At 37.7% G+C, this 15673-nt stretch overlaps 1 protein-coding gene across 7 annotated transcripts in view; it reads left to right on the top strand.

The window, feature by feature from the left end:
* dysf (dysferlin) overlaps positions 1 to 15673 on the top strand; it is a 100880-nt gene that overhangs the window by 28209 nt on the left and 56998 nt on the right. For 4 of the 7 annotated variants that reach the window (XM_015390439.1, XM_015390440.1, XM_015390435.1 and 1 more), the window contains exons 12-32: positions 541 to 667; positions 747 to 850; positions 959 to 1027; positions 1114 to 1157; positions 1585 to 1667; positions 2252 to 2284; positions 2487 to 2602; positions 2705 to 2818; positions 2903 to 3080; positions 4090 to 4214; positions 4313 to 4419; positions 5325 to 5520; positions 5611 to 5757; positions 6373 to 6504; positions 6729 to 6895; positions 9367 to 9481; positions 9564 to 9669; positions 9760 to 9902; positions 10559 to 10732; positions 11130 to 11214; positions 11322 to 11399. In XM_015390439.1, the coding sequence (XP_015245925.1) occupies positions 541 to 667; positions 747 to 850; positions 959 to 1027; positions 1114 to 1157; positions 1585 to 1667; positions 2252 to 2284; positions 2487 to 2602; positions 2705 to 2818; positions 2903 to 3080; positions 4090 to 4214; positions 4313 to 4419; positions 5325 to 5520; positions 5611 to 5757; positions 6373 to 6504; positions 6729 to 6895; positions 9367 to 9481; positions 9564 to 9669; positions 9760 to 9902; positions 10559 to 10732; positions 11130 to 11214; positions 11322 to 11399 (2443 nt within the window). The remainder of the gene's footprint in view (positions 1 to 540; positions 668 to 746; positions 851 to 958; positions 1028 to 1113; positions 1158 to 1584; positions 1668 to 2251; positions 2285 to 2486; positions 2603 to 2704; positions 2819 to 2902; positions 3081 to 4089; positions 4215 to 4312; positions 4420 to 5324; positions 5521 to 5610; positions 5758 to 6372; positions 6505 to 6728; positions 6896 to 9366; positions 9482 to 9563; positions 9670 to 9759; positions 9903 to 10558; positions 10733 to 11129; positions 11215 to 11321; positions 11400 to 15673) is intronic. The other 3 variants (XM_015390441.1, XM_015390438.1, XM_015390436.1) reach the window with 2 other exon arrangements.

Here is a 15673-nt window from a genome sequence, read left to right as displayed (position 1 = left end):
CCCCCAAATACCAGACGTCATTTAGATGTTGGTTTTTAGGGTAAATGTGGTCGGTCTGTCATAGTCTTAATTCAGTCCAGAAATTGTTGAAAATTGGGCTGTGGCTGGTTTTTCTGATTTTGTCCCAACTGTTAATAATAGATGTTGAAAACCCAGTTTTTAACGTTTATTATTATTAGTTGGGTCTTTTCAATTATCTGAAAATTATGGATTTTAACCTTTCACTTCTCTTTCAAATGTAGACATCATGTCGACGTAAATCATGTCGTCTTTTCAAAGTTTTTTCAACAAATTTTTGCACATTGATTATACGGTAAAGGATGGTGACTGCTATGCAAGATTAAACACTGGTATGAGAAAATAAAAAACATAAATGCTTACAAATATTCTATTTGGTGAAATACACTAATTATGAATAAATTCATTGTGGTTTCCTAATTCTTTCAAGGTAAAAACAGCTGTCTGAAAGAAAGCCTTCCCTTGCTGTAGTTGTTAAATTCCCTTGGTTTTGATCTAATCTGCCGATATGTGTGTTCCCAGGCTGATAAACGAGAGTGTGTTGAGGAAAAAGAAGACATAGAAGGAAACCTGCTCAGACCAGCAGGCCTTTCTCTGAGAGGAGCCATCTTTACACTGAGGATTTTCAGAGCTGAAGATTTGCCACAAAGTGAGTCTATATGCAGGCTGTTTATTTTTACTCTCCTTAAAAAAACGTAATCTGAGGAAGCTCTAACATGTTTGTCTAGTGGACGATGCCTTCATGGATGGAATGAGGCAGATTCTTGGGTTTGATTCCAACAGAAAGAACTTGGTGGATCCAATGGTGGAGATTAACTTTGCTGGAAAAACGGTGACTTTCCTCAACCACTTTTCTATCATCATCTGTGATCCAAACCTTTGATTATGTCATGTGAAGCTCAATACTGCTGATGGAGAGAGCTTTGTTTTTATCTTTCAGGTCTGCACAAAGATTCTAGAGAAAAACGCAAACCCTCAGTGGAACCAAAGCCTAGCAATGCCCATTAGAGTGAGAAGCACAGAGACTATTAAACCAAGAAGTGGTTGAGCACAGAATAAATGTTATACATGTTTTTATTTCTGTTTCTTTTACAGTTCCCTTCCATGTGTGAGAAGATGAGGATCCGAATTGTAGACTGGTAAATCCAGACATAAATGACTTTCAGTGACCCACTGCTATCAAACAATTGTTACTGAAGAAATTTTCAGGATTGTTTTTCCATTTTAAGAAGTAAAATATGAAATCAGATAGAGTAGTATATTATTTAATCTTATTTCCTTTAATAGAGAAAACTATTTCGCAACTCTTTTCTCTTTAAGGTAGTAATTAGCAGTAAATAAACTTCTGTTACTGTAATAAATCACTAGGTCCTACTTCAGTCTCATCTAGATGGTGTGTGCTGCATATGATGAGACATTTTTACACTTTTTTAAATCATTGTTTTAACTAAAAGATAAACACATCTTTATCTTACCATACCCTTTTGTTCAGAAAATTACACACTGATACATTTGGCCTTAGGAGTATGTTTAACAGGTCTGGGTTTTTCTTACCTCTCATTTCAGGGATAGAGCTAGTCATAATGACGTCATCGGCACCACCCACCTATGTATGTCCAAGATATCGGCCCCAGGAGGAGAAATTGATGGTAAGTTGCTGGAAAAAAAAAGTACCTGGAATTTAGTCTGAACTGGACTAGGCCTTCCCAATAAAACCTTAACTGGACATTCATGGAGAACCTGGACCATGACAAGTAGTCTAACCAAGTCTCTTTTGATCAAAGTCTCTTTAATCCAAGTCAAATTTCCCTATTTTTCCACAACAAAAGTAAGTAAATCAGATAAGATTGTCAGAATCCCTTTCTATTACAGTTGTCAAGAAAATACCCACATTGTAGGTGCTGGATCCTTTCCACAACCTTTGATTGAAGTGCTCTGTCAACATAACAAAGCATGTTGACATGCATGATGACTGACTCGGTGTGCTAGATTAACACATCACTCTCATCTTTATACTTCCTCTTTTTGACCAACACAGCTACCATTTTGCCTTCGTGTTTTTGGAGATGCTATGTTGATTAAAACAGAAAAAATGAAATTACACCAAAGAGAATAAACAGCAGTTGCTTGTTTGCTTGAGTTTGGGTTTGAGTTGCGTTCAGAAACCTCTTTTTCCACTCTTTCTTTTTGAATCTCTTTGATTTTTAACCATCCTTCCTCTCTACGCATTCAGATGACTTGACCCCTCGGACCGCCCACCCAGGCAGTACGTCTACCATGCTCTATACACCACTTTAGTTAACCAAATTTCACTTAGTTCTTTTTAAGATATATATATATTTTTAACTCATCAACCGTATTATCTCAGATCTGTTTTCCTATAAGTAATTTCTATATGATGAGTTAGTGTCATATCTGTTTACTTGGACCGATTTATAAAGGTTTTGATGTATTCTCTTTAATTGCAGTTGATGACAGCCTTGGTTTCCTGCCGACATTTGGCCCTTGTTTTGTCAATTTCTACGGGAGTCCCAGAGAATTCACTGCCTTTAATGATCCCCATGAAGCTCTTAACCTTGGAAAAGTAAGACTACTACTATTATTCTTTCTGCAGATGGAGGACAATAATCTTTGTCTTGGTCCTCCATCTTGACTTGCTAAAAAAAAAAGTGCATCTCTCTCACAGGGGGAAGGAGTAGCATACAGAGGCAGAGTTTTACTTGAACTGACCACAAAACTGACTGACAAACCTGAGCACAGGAGTGAAGACATAGCATCAGATGACCTGCTGGTAGTGGAGGTGAGAGACAAGGATTAAATGTAGAAATAGGTATAAAAATATGGAGCCCCTCACATGTACTGTACATATATCTCTGTCTTACAGAAGTTTCTCAGAAAGAGAAAGTTCTCTCTCTTTGTGGCGTTTTACTCAGCCACGCTGCTTCAGGATGTTGATGATGCCATCCAGTTTGAAGTCAGCATTGGTAACTATGGCAACAAGTTTGACTACAGCTGCCTCCCTCTGGCCTCAACCACACAGTTCAGCAGGGCTGTGTTTGACGGTAAGTGAGGGGCCCAAGGTTAAGCTGGTACTAATATAAGACAATGATCTTTTTATTTTTCCGTTGAGGTTATCCCCTTTTTGAGGCATGTCCTTAATATCACACTGGTTATTTCATCTAAAGATAAACAAAATAGTACAATATATTTTTAATCAAAGTATTAGCTTAGTTTTAGATATAGTACATGATTTTTCAGGTCAATAAATATGATTTGGAGTCCATCATTGTTCTATGCTGGCTGTCCTTCTCACAGACTCCCCTATGTAACTTATGAGGAAGGGACGTCTTACTTAATGAGTGAAGTTACGCAAAGTACCACTTTACGGCAGTCTGAGCTCCCCCTGAACTAATAAACGTTTTTTAGGCTGCAAAACAGCTATGACAGTTTTTGGTTCTCTGATGTAGTTTTTTTTTTTTTTCTTAAGAGGTGAAAGCGGCCTATTTTCCATGATTCTCAATCTACTCAACCAAAGTGGTACCAAAATTTAAAAAGAGCTAATTCTGCAACAGTGTAGTGTTGCTAGTGGCCTTCACAGGGCCAACCCTGTAAGTTATATGTCCAGCGCCCCTTGTGGCTAAAGGTTATTCAAATCCTCCAGAGCCAGTATCCTCTGTCACCTTTTAAATATGTCCCTTTCCCTCTACATAAAGTGCCTCCACAGACACCATAAATAAAAATGAAAAACAGACTAAGATCTACAATAGAGCCTAATGGTGATCCACAACTAAGGGGCCATTAATACTTGCTTGTAACGACTGTAATAATCATATTTCAGAGACAGAACTGGAATAATGTTAATGAAAACAAGCATTTTTTTTTTCAAAAAGAAATTTACTTAGTATACATTTTTTTCTTTAACTCTAAAAGCTGGATTTATTTTAAGCAGTTGTGGAATATTGTATTTACCAGCTAAAAAAAACAAGTTGAAACGCTGTAAAAAGCTGCTTTAGCCAAGTTTTGCAATATGAAACCAACCTGAATTTGAATACCTTTTTTACTCTGTTTTAGGTTGCCACTACTACTACCTTCCCTGGGGAAATATTAAGCCAGTGGTGGTTCTTTCTTCAGAATGGGAAGACATTCGACCAAGGATTGAAGCTCTCAACATGTTGCTTGCGATCATAGACAGATTGGTGTGTACTGATGGTCTTGTAAATTAGCCTCCTGCAGAGTTGTAGTATTGCACAGATTTAATTATTATGTCTGTTGTGGGATATTTTTGCTTTTCCAGGAAACAAACCTGCAACAAGTGCAGTTTGAAGTGAAGGCAGGAAGTGACATGGAGGATGTAGAGCTGCGTGTTGTAGAGCTTTTAGATCAGCTCATTGCAGACTGCAGGTAAATCATGTGTTTTACTGTCAGTTCCTATATTTTACATTTAAATATGATCCTTCATTCCAGTGGAATCATTAGAACAAAAAAAAAATCTACCTTAATTAACTTATGACTTAGCTTTAGGTAAGTAGGTATAAATAAAAATGCTAGCATAATAAATGTATTGTCGAGGATTTGCTAAAAGACCCACCCCCTTTAAACAAACAAGTGTGCAAGAGCACGCACCAGCCCATTTCTCCTCACGCACACCCTGTTTAAAATGTGCATTTCTCATAGGTCATATAAGCTTACTGTGTCCACATACAGTGGGGACTATATAGGGGACTTAATTGCAAACTCAGTTAACTTACTGTTTGGACAGATGATCACTGCTTTTTGCCCTAACTCCTCCTCCACTACGCAGTGCCTGCACCATCTTTGTTATTAGTCGCCACTGTCGGGTAGTGACAGCCTATGGCGACAGCGGGCTGTTGTGAAAGCAAATCCCATAATGCTTTTCGAGGAGAGCTCTCTGCGCAAAGCATTCTGAGATATATCTGCCTCTTCTTAGGCCTTTTTTTTCTTTTAAAACACTTAGTAGACACTTTTTCTCTTATGAAATATGAGCTTCAATGACTTAAACAGTACCTTACCACACCTTATATGTGCATAAATATTTGGGGTTGAATTTCTATAAATTTAATCACTCTTTATTGTGCTACTTTTCCTAAATATGTTTCTTTAGCAACTGCTAAAGTAGAGTAAGGTAAACTGGTACTGAATACTTTAATTTTGCTTTTAATTTGTGTTTTTTTTTTTTATTTGAGCATGTTTATGTAACACACAGGCTAAAGGGCAATCCAAAAGAATAGATCTATGTTTCATTTCTTCTGTCCTATACGGTAGTTAATGAATCTTTCTCCTCACAGTAAGGAGCTGCCCTCTATCGACCAGTGGCAGTGTGCTACTCCTCTTGACCGCTCATTGAGACACATTCGAAGCCTCCACTTGCAGCAGATCACAGCCGCAGCTCTGGCACTGAAACACGGACCAGAAACTGAACTGTCCTCAGTGCTGGAGCAGGCGGAGGACTGGGCCAACAGGCTGAGGACCATAGCTGAGGAGGTAAGAGCTGTCTTTTAAGCCACCAAGTAATTAGGAGGCCATTGAACTAATTAAGCTTTACTTAAACCCGCTGTGAATTTTGTCTCCCAGCCTCAGAATAGTCTCCCAGACATTATCATCTGGATGCTGCAGGGCGACCGCAGGGTGGCTTACCACCGCATCCAGGCTCACACTGTCCTCTTCTCCCAGCAATACTGTGGGAAACACTGCGGACAGCTGCAGAGCATCTTTCTGAAGGTGTGTGCATTTCCTCTACCTATCCACCCAAACAGACCTGCTGTTCTATGTTAATAATCTACTGTACTGCAGGCATCCCCAAAGTCGGTCCTCGAGGGCCGCTGTACTGCAGATTTTAGAGTTTTTTCTGCTTCAGCTCAGCTGATTCTGATGATTGCAGTTGCAGCAAAAGCCTGTTGATCATCTATCAATGTAAATCAGCTGTGCTGGAGCAAGGAACCTCTAAAACCTGCAGGACAGCGACCCTCGAGGACCGAGGTTGAGAATGCCTGATCTACTGTATTTGAGTAAGCTCAAAACTGTTAAGGAGAAACAAAAAAAAAAATCTAATATTTAATTGATTATAATCAGAAAATCACTGCACATGTTATTTCTTTGTTTTTTAAATTGCAGATTTGACTTACGATACAATTCATGTTTAGGTTTTTAATTGTTTTCTATTTTAGTAAAATACTCAAAACTAACCACAGAAAATAAAAGAAATATGAACATTTGGCCACATTTGTACTATTTATTGTAGTCAAGGGTCCCATTAATTATTCAATAGAATAAATGGGCCACACGTTGAACCTCCTGGTTCTTTGTAACGTACCTGGTGTGTTTTTCGCTGTTCAGAACCCGCAGGGCAGCGGGAGCGAAACCAAACTTCCTGGTCAGCTGAGGGTGAAGGTGTGGTTCGGACTGGCTGCTGATGCCAAACACTTCAACCAGTATGCTGAAGGGAAACTGTCTGTCTTTGCAGAGACGGTATGAAACATGTCAACATTTACTGTAGGACTGCTTCATTAATGTGGGTGTTTGAGATAATACCTTAAAGTCTTGGGCCATTTTGGCTTTATTCAGCCAGACCTTCCTTTCTGTAATGTTTAAGTTTTTTTTTTTTTTGTGCAACCATGGTATAAAATGCTGAAAGGAAAGAAAGCTCTTCGTTTCTCCCTCTGCAGTCGAAACCTCTCTTTGATTATTTGCAGTACGAGAACCAGACTCGGCTGGCTCTGGTAGGAAGCTGGGGAACGACAGGTTTGACCTACCCGAAGTTCAGCGACGTCACTGGGAGGGTGAAGTTGCCCAAAGAGAGCTTTAAGCCCTCGCCTGGATGGACCTGGGCTGGAGACTGGTTCATCAGCCCTGAGAGGACGTGAGTCTTTGCTACTTAGTCATTCAATCATTCTGAGTTTTAGAACGGTCTTTCATTGAGCATAACACATGATTACAGGGAAACCTCTTGCTTTAGAGGGATAGAAGCTTTTTGGTATAGAATAATATTGTATTTTTAAAAAGTGGGCAAAAGTAAAACATTCCCCTGCAACGCAAGGCATAATGAACATTTCAAACTCTATTCTATTAAAGCATTACTTAAGCTTGTTGTCATTCTACTGATTGCCAGGAAAACTGAGCATCAGGCTTTACGGAAAACAGAAGTTACAATGAACATGACTGCATGAACAGAAACATGCTGGAAGATTGAACGATTAAACTAGCATCCAGTAGCTGTAAACACCAAAACCCCCGAAACGCATTAAGGCTGCGTCCTCCCATGGACCCGGTCTACCTGGACTTGGTCCTTCGAAGGCTGTGAAAATAAGGAGGCCGGAAGAGTATAGGTTCAAACAGGTCCAGGCTTCTCCAGCTTTCGTCGCCCCTCACTCAGCGTACGCTCTGTCGCCTAGCAACCGTGACAGTCGACACACAATGCAGGCAAAGGATGGATGGCGAACTTCTTACTACTGTTCTTTGTGCTAATTTCATTGAGGAGCTTCAGTAGAAGTACCTTTTGTTGTGAATATCAGATTTATAGTCCCCTCACTGCAGAGATCTTAGAATCTGTGTCTAAATGTCAGCTAAACCCATTTGCACGGAGACAGATAAAAACCTAAACCAAACATTACCCGCTACATATCTGACTCAATAACCATTTAAAACCCTTATTTTCATAATTTCAGATGGAACAATTTACATGCTTGGATTATATTGAGGATACAGCTGACTTGATTCTTTGAATTGGAAGAGGCCACGGCACCGTGCTATGACGTAATCGACCAACGAATCTGGCCTTCGGAGGTCACAGCTGCCAGTTTCAACATGCGCCTCAATATGTCTTGGCATACGATCTAACAACAAATAGGGATTTGACAGCTTTTATTCAAGCTGATCCTTAATCCATTTAAAGTCAAATATATGAACCCAACATCACATTAAGAGAAGTCTCCCCTTCCCATAATATAATATCTGTGCCACTGTGCTGTACAGTATACTGTGGTTCATATTGAATGCAAAACAGTGCCTGAACCCTAACAGGACAATATTGATTTCACCAGTCGATAAAAAGTGCACCTTTTGTCCTTAAAGTATCTGCACAACTTTTTTGATCAGTCTTTGTTATTTTGATTGTACTCTAATTAATTCAACATTTTTTCCAAATCTTTCTTGTTTTACTTCTTATTTAAAGCATCAATGTAATTGAACTCATTTCTTTTTATTTTAGCTATTTTTTCATAAAATAAATTAAAAATTCTACATCTGTTTTCTTACCAAATAAACTCCTCACTTTGATTTAGATGATTATTCAGTTTTACAGCATTTATGACTAACCCTAACTAATAACCTCCCAAAACTAACTCTGACTTTAAATTCTATTCACACCATACCTCTAAATCCAAACCTATAAAAAAAGGATTCCTCCAGATCAAAGATCAGGCTTTGGTCTCATTATTATTATGATCATCATTATTCACAGGGTATATAAAGAATGTGCATCTAGGACCAAGATGCACATAAAAAGTTTGAACAGGTACACTCTAACACAGAATTATTGTTCCTTTAAACAACATTCAATGGCTTCCAAAGTGTTTTATGCTGTAAATAAATCCCTCAAAGGAGTCTAAAACTGATACTTTACACATAAAATTCTCTTGAAATTGTATAAACCCTTTTTTTTTTTACTTTTGCTTAGGATTTGCATGAGAATTTGGCTTGTGTGGATGCAGCGGTAGCAACATTAGCAGTATGTCAAGGTTCCCTCTAGGGCTGAAGCAATTAATTGTGAATAGTAGAGTATTTAAATAATTGTCAACTAATTTAGTAATTGATTAATCGTTAACTGGAGTATATAGACTGCAGAACATGCCTTTAGCTGAGAGAGTGACCCACTTAGAGCAGTAATTATACCAAAATTGTAAAGAAAATATATAAAAAATGTGCATTTAAGATAAAAAAAAAAAAAAAAAAAATTCATAAATAAATATTCACTATCCAGAACTGACCTGGAAGTGGAAGAGTTTTATTTTCACCTGGTTTGATTTTGTAAAAAAAAACGTTTTCTATCCGATTATTAAACAATTATTCAAAAGAAATAATAGACATATTAATCGATTTGGAAATTAATTGTTTGTTGCAGCCCTAGTTCCTTTACTATCATTTTTGTTCTTTTAAACAATAAGTAAAAAGTAACACAAGCAGCAACAATTGCTGACTGACTGCGGTAATTGAGGTTAAACACATGTGGAATAAAACATTCTGCCTTTTTGGGCAACATTTTACTGAGAGCATTTAAAAAATACTTTTAAGTAGATTTGGCAATAATTGCTTTTACTTTTGGGTTTTCCCCAGACTGCTGTTTGATGTGGATGCAGGTCACATGACCTTCACAGAGGAGGTGTTTGAGAACCAGATGAGGTTACCGGGTGGGCAGTGGATCGGCATGCCGGAGGGCTATACTGACGTGGTGAGTTCCTGGATGGTTATTCAATAGCTTTGTTTGCTGTAAGTAAAAACAAACAAACAAACAATATTTCTTTCTGTGACAGAACGGGGAGAAAACTGTGCCAAAGGACGAGGTGGAGTGTCCTCCTGGGTGGGTTTGGGAGGAGGTGGAGTGGAGCGAAGATCTCAACAGAGCTGTTGATGATCAAGGTGCTTAGAAAATAAAGGATTGCTCATATAAACAAAAAAGGACGGCTCTTACTTCTTTTTTTTGTTGTTGTTGTTGTGTATTACCTTTAGGCTGGGAGTATGGCATCACCATTCCTCCAGACCGCCGTCCTAAGTCATGGGTTCCTGCAGAGAAGATGTACCACACCAACAGAAGGAGACGATGGATAAGGATGAGACGGAGAGACCAGCAGAAGATGGAGGCCCTCAGGAAGGTAGCAAGGTTTTTATATTACCGTGATGCTCTTCCAATGCATATTAGGATATGATCTCAATAAGTTGCCGCCTTTATTAAGCTCCTAATATCCAGCACTAATTCTCAACAAATGTATTAAGAGACTTTATTAAAAAAAAAACTCGATTCAGTCCAGTTATACTGAAGGATTTAAAGTCAACCAAGACTAACAGTCATTGGAAAGTTAACTGAAACTTTTACGTTTCTTGTAAAAAAAAAAAAAATCATATTTTTCCCAGGAGCAGTAAAAAAGTATTTAACAAAATGTAGTATATTAAACTTTTTGCTGATAAAAACATATGAAAATTATAAAGTTTTAACAAGTTACTATTAATTGAACTAAATTGAATAAAGAACAATCAAACAAACAGTAATCATTGTCAGCCCTAAACATCATTCCTCAGCCTTGGTGTTTGTCTCTGCGTGGCGGAAGTACCCTCTTTTCAGCACTAGATGGAGCTCCTGCAGCACAAATTAGAAACTTTGACACAACAAGCCTCAACTTTGGCCTAATTTTTGACTTTACGCTATTTTTGAGTGGTGAAAAATAGTTGAATAAATGTATGTTAATGTCTTCTTTAAGTTAATAAATACAAACTATATCTAATTACTGTTAATTTATATTTATTCCCACAGCAGCGTCCAGATGATACAGACAGAGAAGGCTGGGAATATGCATCTCTGTTCGGCTGGAACTTCCACCTGAAACCCAGGAAGACAGACAGCTTCAGGAGGCGCAGGTGGAGGTGCCGCATGGAGCCGCTGGAGAAGACTGGGCCGGCTGCCATCTTTGCTCTGGAATGTTCCCTGGTGAGGGATGGAGGACAAGAAAACATGTTTATGGATAGGATTTCTACACATGGCATGGGAATTAAATAAAGTATCTGCTGATCTCAGTCTGTCTCTGGAACATTAAGTTCTTTTTTTTTTTTTAATTCCAGCTCCATTTTATAGCAAAGATGTTGGAGTTCTGTGCAGGACAGCCAGGTTCTTCCATATCAAAGTGCATTTGTTAATGGGATTGACTTCTGGAGTTGGATTATATCTTGATTTTATTAAATCCCTTTCACAGTTGGAAAAAAAAATGGGGCCTGCACTTTTTGTTTTGCAGTCATACAAACCTATAACAGTGAATATGGAAAATCTACAGAAGAATCATAAGCAATTCTGCATTAAAATGTGTTTCTCTGTGGCTCTTCTTCCACAGAGCAGCATAGAGGACAAGCACGATGACAAGTCGGTCACCACCACCTTTGGAGTCAACAGACCAACAATTTCCTGTTTCTTTGACCGTAGGAAAACATTCATACTTTCCCCCACTTTTATTTCATTTTTTTGGATCTCTTTCCCAAATGTTGTGGATTATTTTTTTTTTTTCATGTGAAACTGGTTCTTTTAGGCGGCACCCGCTACCACTTGCGCTGCTACATGTATCAAGCCAGAGACCTGCTGGCCATGGACAAAGACAGCTTTTCAGGTACAGTTCAGTGACCGCCTCAGTAAATCTTAACTGATCAAACCAACTGTTGCGGCTGTTTTGGCGCCCTCTGGTGGCCAATTTGCAAAGCCGTCTTTGTTTCGGATTCTAATTGAAAGAATAAAAATCGGTTTCATATTAGCAAATGATGAACTGTAGTATAGTATTAAAAAAAGACCCATATACAGTAGTAAGACATTTTAAAATCACACATGTATTATTGATTTTATTACATGTTTTAGCTGTAAATAAAAATGAAACATCTTTAATATTAATGTTTACATCTTTTCAGAAATGTTTTTATTAGGATTGGTTCAAAGAAAATAACATAACTTTAAACTGTACATCTGTAGTTGTTTTAATTCATTACCCATTTTTCAAATATTTTTTTTCTAATGTATTCACCACTGTGTGTACAATGGTTTATTTCAGTAATTCAGTGAGTTTTATACCAGATGTTACAGGATCCAGACCTTCCATCCAGGGCTTCTTTTGTCTCATAACTTCACAGAATGTTTTCCTAATATCATCTAATGTTTCTGTATAAATGTGAATCAAACTTTTTCTTTGGGTCTTTTCTGGGAAGTCTCCCATGTATGTTCTTTTTGCTTAGTTTCTTATTGTTGAATCACAGATCCTGTTCCCAGCAGACTCCAGTAAGGCCTGCAGTGTTTTAGATGTTGTTCTACAGTAGGTTTCCTTTTGACCTCTTGGATGAGTCCTTAATGCTCTCTTGGAGAAACTTGATTAGGCCAGCCTCACTTTAATAATGCTCATTACAATTCCAGATTTTCTCCATTTGTTGCAAATGGCTCTCCTTAAAAATGAATTTACAGCTCAGTTTAAATATCTCTTTTTTATTTGTTCAGTTTTTTCCTTACTTTATTTTAGCAGACGGAAGTTATTTTTTTTTTTATCCTGAACTGTATATCCCTTGAAAAAAACTTTAGGATCACTGAGATAACATTTTTGAGAGGGATATAAAAAAAAAAAAACTGCCTATAGTTTTACAAATGATGCATAAATCATGTGCTGAGTGGCAAATAATGACAGAACTAGATTGGCAACAAGCTAATTGCATGCATTAGATAAAATCAGCTAGTGTATAAAAACCGAAATATATAGAAACATGTTTAACCTTTCAAACCTTTTTAATGACTTGACAGAAAGCCAAAACTGTCGTTTTGGTTTATTTTTATTGGAAAAAAAGGGCAGCTTTAACTGCAGCATAACTCTTTCTCTGGTTTCAAACTATTAACAAATTGGCAATTATGAGTTAAGGAATAAGATACGAGTTATTACTCACAAAAGAAAAACCCTAGTGATTCTAGCTGACCTTCTAATAATTAAAAATAAGAAATCTGACAACATTAAACTCATTAAAAGTATACTGCTTGTAAATGAGACGTGAGAGCCAGAAAGAGTTTAATACGGGGAAACGAGCTTTAAAAATGTTGATTTAATTATAGAACAGCTCTGATTGTAATTAGAAAGGGGAGAATGTTAGAGAGAAATATTTTCTTTGATTGAAAGAGGTCATGGAAACTACAGCTACTGTGTGTGTTAATCAGAAGCCCAGCGCAGACTCGCATGTAAAAACGGAGCTTTTATAAACAAAAGCATGACTAGACGGCAGAGGGAGAGATGATGAATGGAAGGCTGCTTTAAAACGGGGTCAGAGACGGGGGACATCAAACAGGTTTCTGGTAACAAACTAATGATAAATCACTATCTTTACTCAAACTCGTTAGCTCTTTCACACACACACGAGCTTAATGGGCAAATAGATCTGATGGATGGGCTTTACTTGTGTTTTCATCTGGTGTTACATGAAATTTTGTTTGAGGATGATTAAAGACTCAGTCTGCTATCAAACACTAAGGGTTTTATGGTTTTCCTTTTTATTCGTCGTCCCTTTTTCATGTGGTCGCCTTTCATCCTCTGTTGTCTTGTATGTTCTCTTCATCTCCGTCGTCGATCATTTTTTTGGGGTCTTGTTTCTGACTTAAATCTGTCGTTTTTTTGGCTTTTTATATCTTTCTATCGTGCTGATGCCAAATATCCAAAGTTCACAATATTAAAAAAAAAGGTCTTTGAAAAGATCTTGCTCTTGGTATAATCACTTTATTATATTTCTATGATGAGCAAGACAAAGGATAAACAAATTTTATGTTTTACATATATAATGATTGGAGGGATGTAAATATATCCTTACATACTCAGGCGTTAACTGTTGTTTTTATATTTAGTTACATTTTAAGTTCACATTTTTTTTCTTTATTTTCACTAATCTATTCCCTACTTAGATATTTAGCCTTCTCTATTTAAAAGAAAATTTATATTTATCTATCTTTTATTTTCTCTTCGGTTTATTCCTCCATTTTTTTTCACCATCTCTATTCCCGCCGTTCTTCCGTCTGCGTTGTGTTTATGTACCTTTGTTGCTCCATTGGAGCAGCAACTACTGCTGCTTCCCTTTTACACACACAAAAAAAAGACCCAAAAAATGTAGATAACCCCTTTGGGCTATTTGCATTTCTGTTTATATGAACTAATGGGCTGTAGGGAATGGAGGCTAATTGAATGGGTCACCATGGGTGGCGTGTTTGTACTCTGTGTGTGTGTATACATGTATGTGTGTCAGCAACGGGGTTAATTGAGGACTGGTGGGAAAATGCATTTTAGCTTCTGTTTACTCTGATGCTAACGGCTCCACAGAGACTCGTTACTCAGCCTAAAACAACAAACGACCCGTGTCCATGTAACTGTACGTGCACGTTCACTGGAAGTAATGTCTGTGTGTGTTTTAATGCTTAGGGGATGATTGTGACTTGGAATAACAAACTACTCAGAGTGGCGTTCCCAGAGCTCTGTCCCAAGGTTGACATTCCCAAGATGCTGATGTCATCGCACCGAATGCCGGGATAGTTTGGACACATGCTTACAAAATTTGTTGGTCTGCTAGTGAGAACCTGTTCTTTAATGCATTCACAATACATTAAGCACAACCTAATTGTTTTAGGTTTGGCATAACAGTGGGCTTAATGTACACTGAAAATGTAACAATGCCAAACTTTTACATGTTCTGCCACTTTAAAGCCTTGGAGTTACAATAGACCGACACAATAAAGTGTATATTTTTGAGTTTTAAACAAAAAATATAATATTTCACAAATATAAATCTGAAAAGAATAACATTCAGTTAAATTCAGAGCTCTTCTTAATAAATACTTTATACAATAACTAGAAAATATGATGAGTTTTGTTTGTTGTCCTGCTGGATGGTGAATATCTACAGGTTGTCATCCATGTTTTGCCCTTAACCGTCTTCCCAACAACTTTAACCGAATTCAATGTCCTATAGTAAAAGAAATCCACCTCCACAGCACCATGCTGCCACTACCCTGGATTTGTTTAGTGGGGTGTCCAGTGTTAACATTCATCCACACACAGCAATCTTGCATGCAGGCCTTAAGGTTGATGTTTGTTCTTATCTGACTAAATCACATTCTCTATGTTCTGCTATTGTTCTGGGATTTAAAAATAACCTTTTAAGTTTGTCTTTACACTCTCAAATTTCCAGAAAGGCCTAATCTGTACATTGTGCACAGCTGGTAGAGATTCTCTGTCATCCAGGTCATAGTCATTCCAAAAACAGTTAAAAAACAAACCATTGGACTTTGTTTTAAAAGTTTGAAGCCATTTATGTTGAGAGAGAAAAACCAACCTTAAAAAGAGAGGGTAGAAAAAGCTATGACGGAGTGATAGAGAAGATCACTGCATCGCTATCATCCCAACCTCCATCTACTATATGCAGGGGACCAAAACATCTCGCCTGGTTAGCCAGGACAACGATGACCCTTTTAATATTCTGCATTTTTTATTATGTTTTTTTTTCCTACTTGCTTTGATTCGGTTTTATTTTCCTATATTTTAATAATGTAAAGCACTTTGTATTGTCTTTGTACTGAATTGTGCTATACAATTACATTTGCCTTGCCTTGCCTAACGACCCTTTTTAGAGGAATGGGCCAGTTTCAGGTAATGCAGGCCAATAACGACCTTAACGACTCCCCATTACCAAGGGTTGGAGCTGTTTTTTTCGGTTTTATTTGTATGTTTTCTAAGGCCCCGTCCACACGAAGCCGAACCCTGGCCTAAACGCACAAATTTTTCACCAAACCAGCCTCTCATCCATACGAAGCCGGCGTTTCAGGGGTCTGTAAACGATCTTTTTTTTATTCAGCCTTCAGAGTGGGAAGATTTGGAAACGC

This window comes from Cyprinodon variegatus, unplaced genomic scaffold (genome assembly GCF_000732505.1).
Source record: "Cyprinodon variegatus isolate N-32 unplaced genomic scaffold, C_variegatus-1.0 Scaffold499, whole genome shotgun sequence".
In the NCBI taxonomy this organism is placed as follows: domain Eukaryota; kingdom Metazoa; phylum Chordata; class Actinopteri; order Cyprinodontiformes; family Cyprinodontidae; genus Cyprinodon; species Cyprinodon variegatus.
Note: the sequence above shows the minus strand (reverse complement) of the source record. Positions and strands in the feature narration are given on the sequence as shown.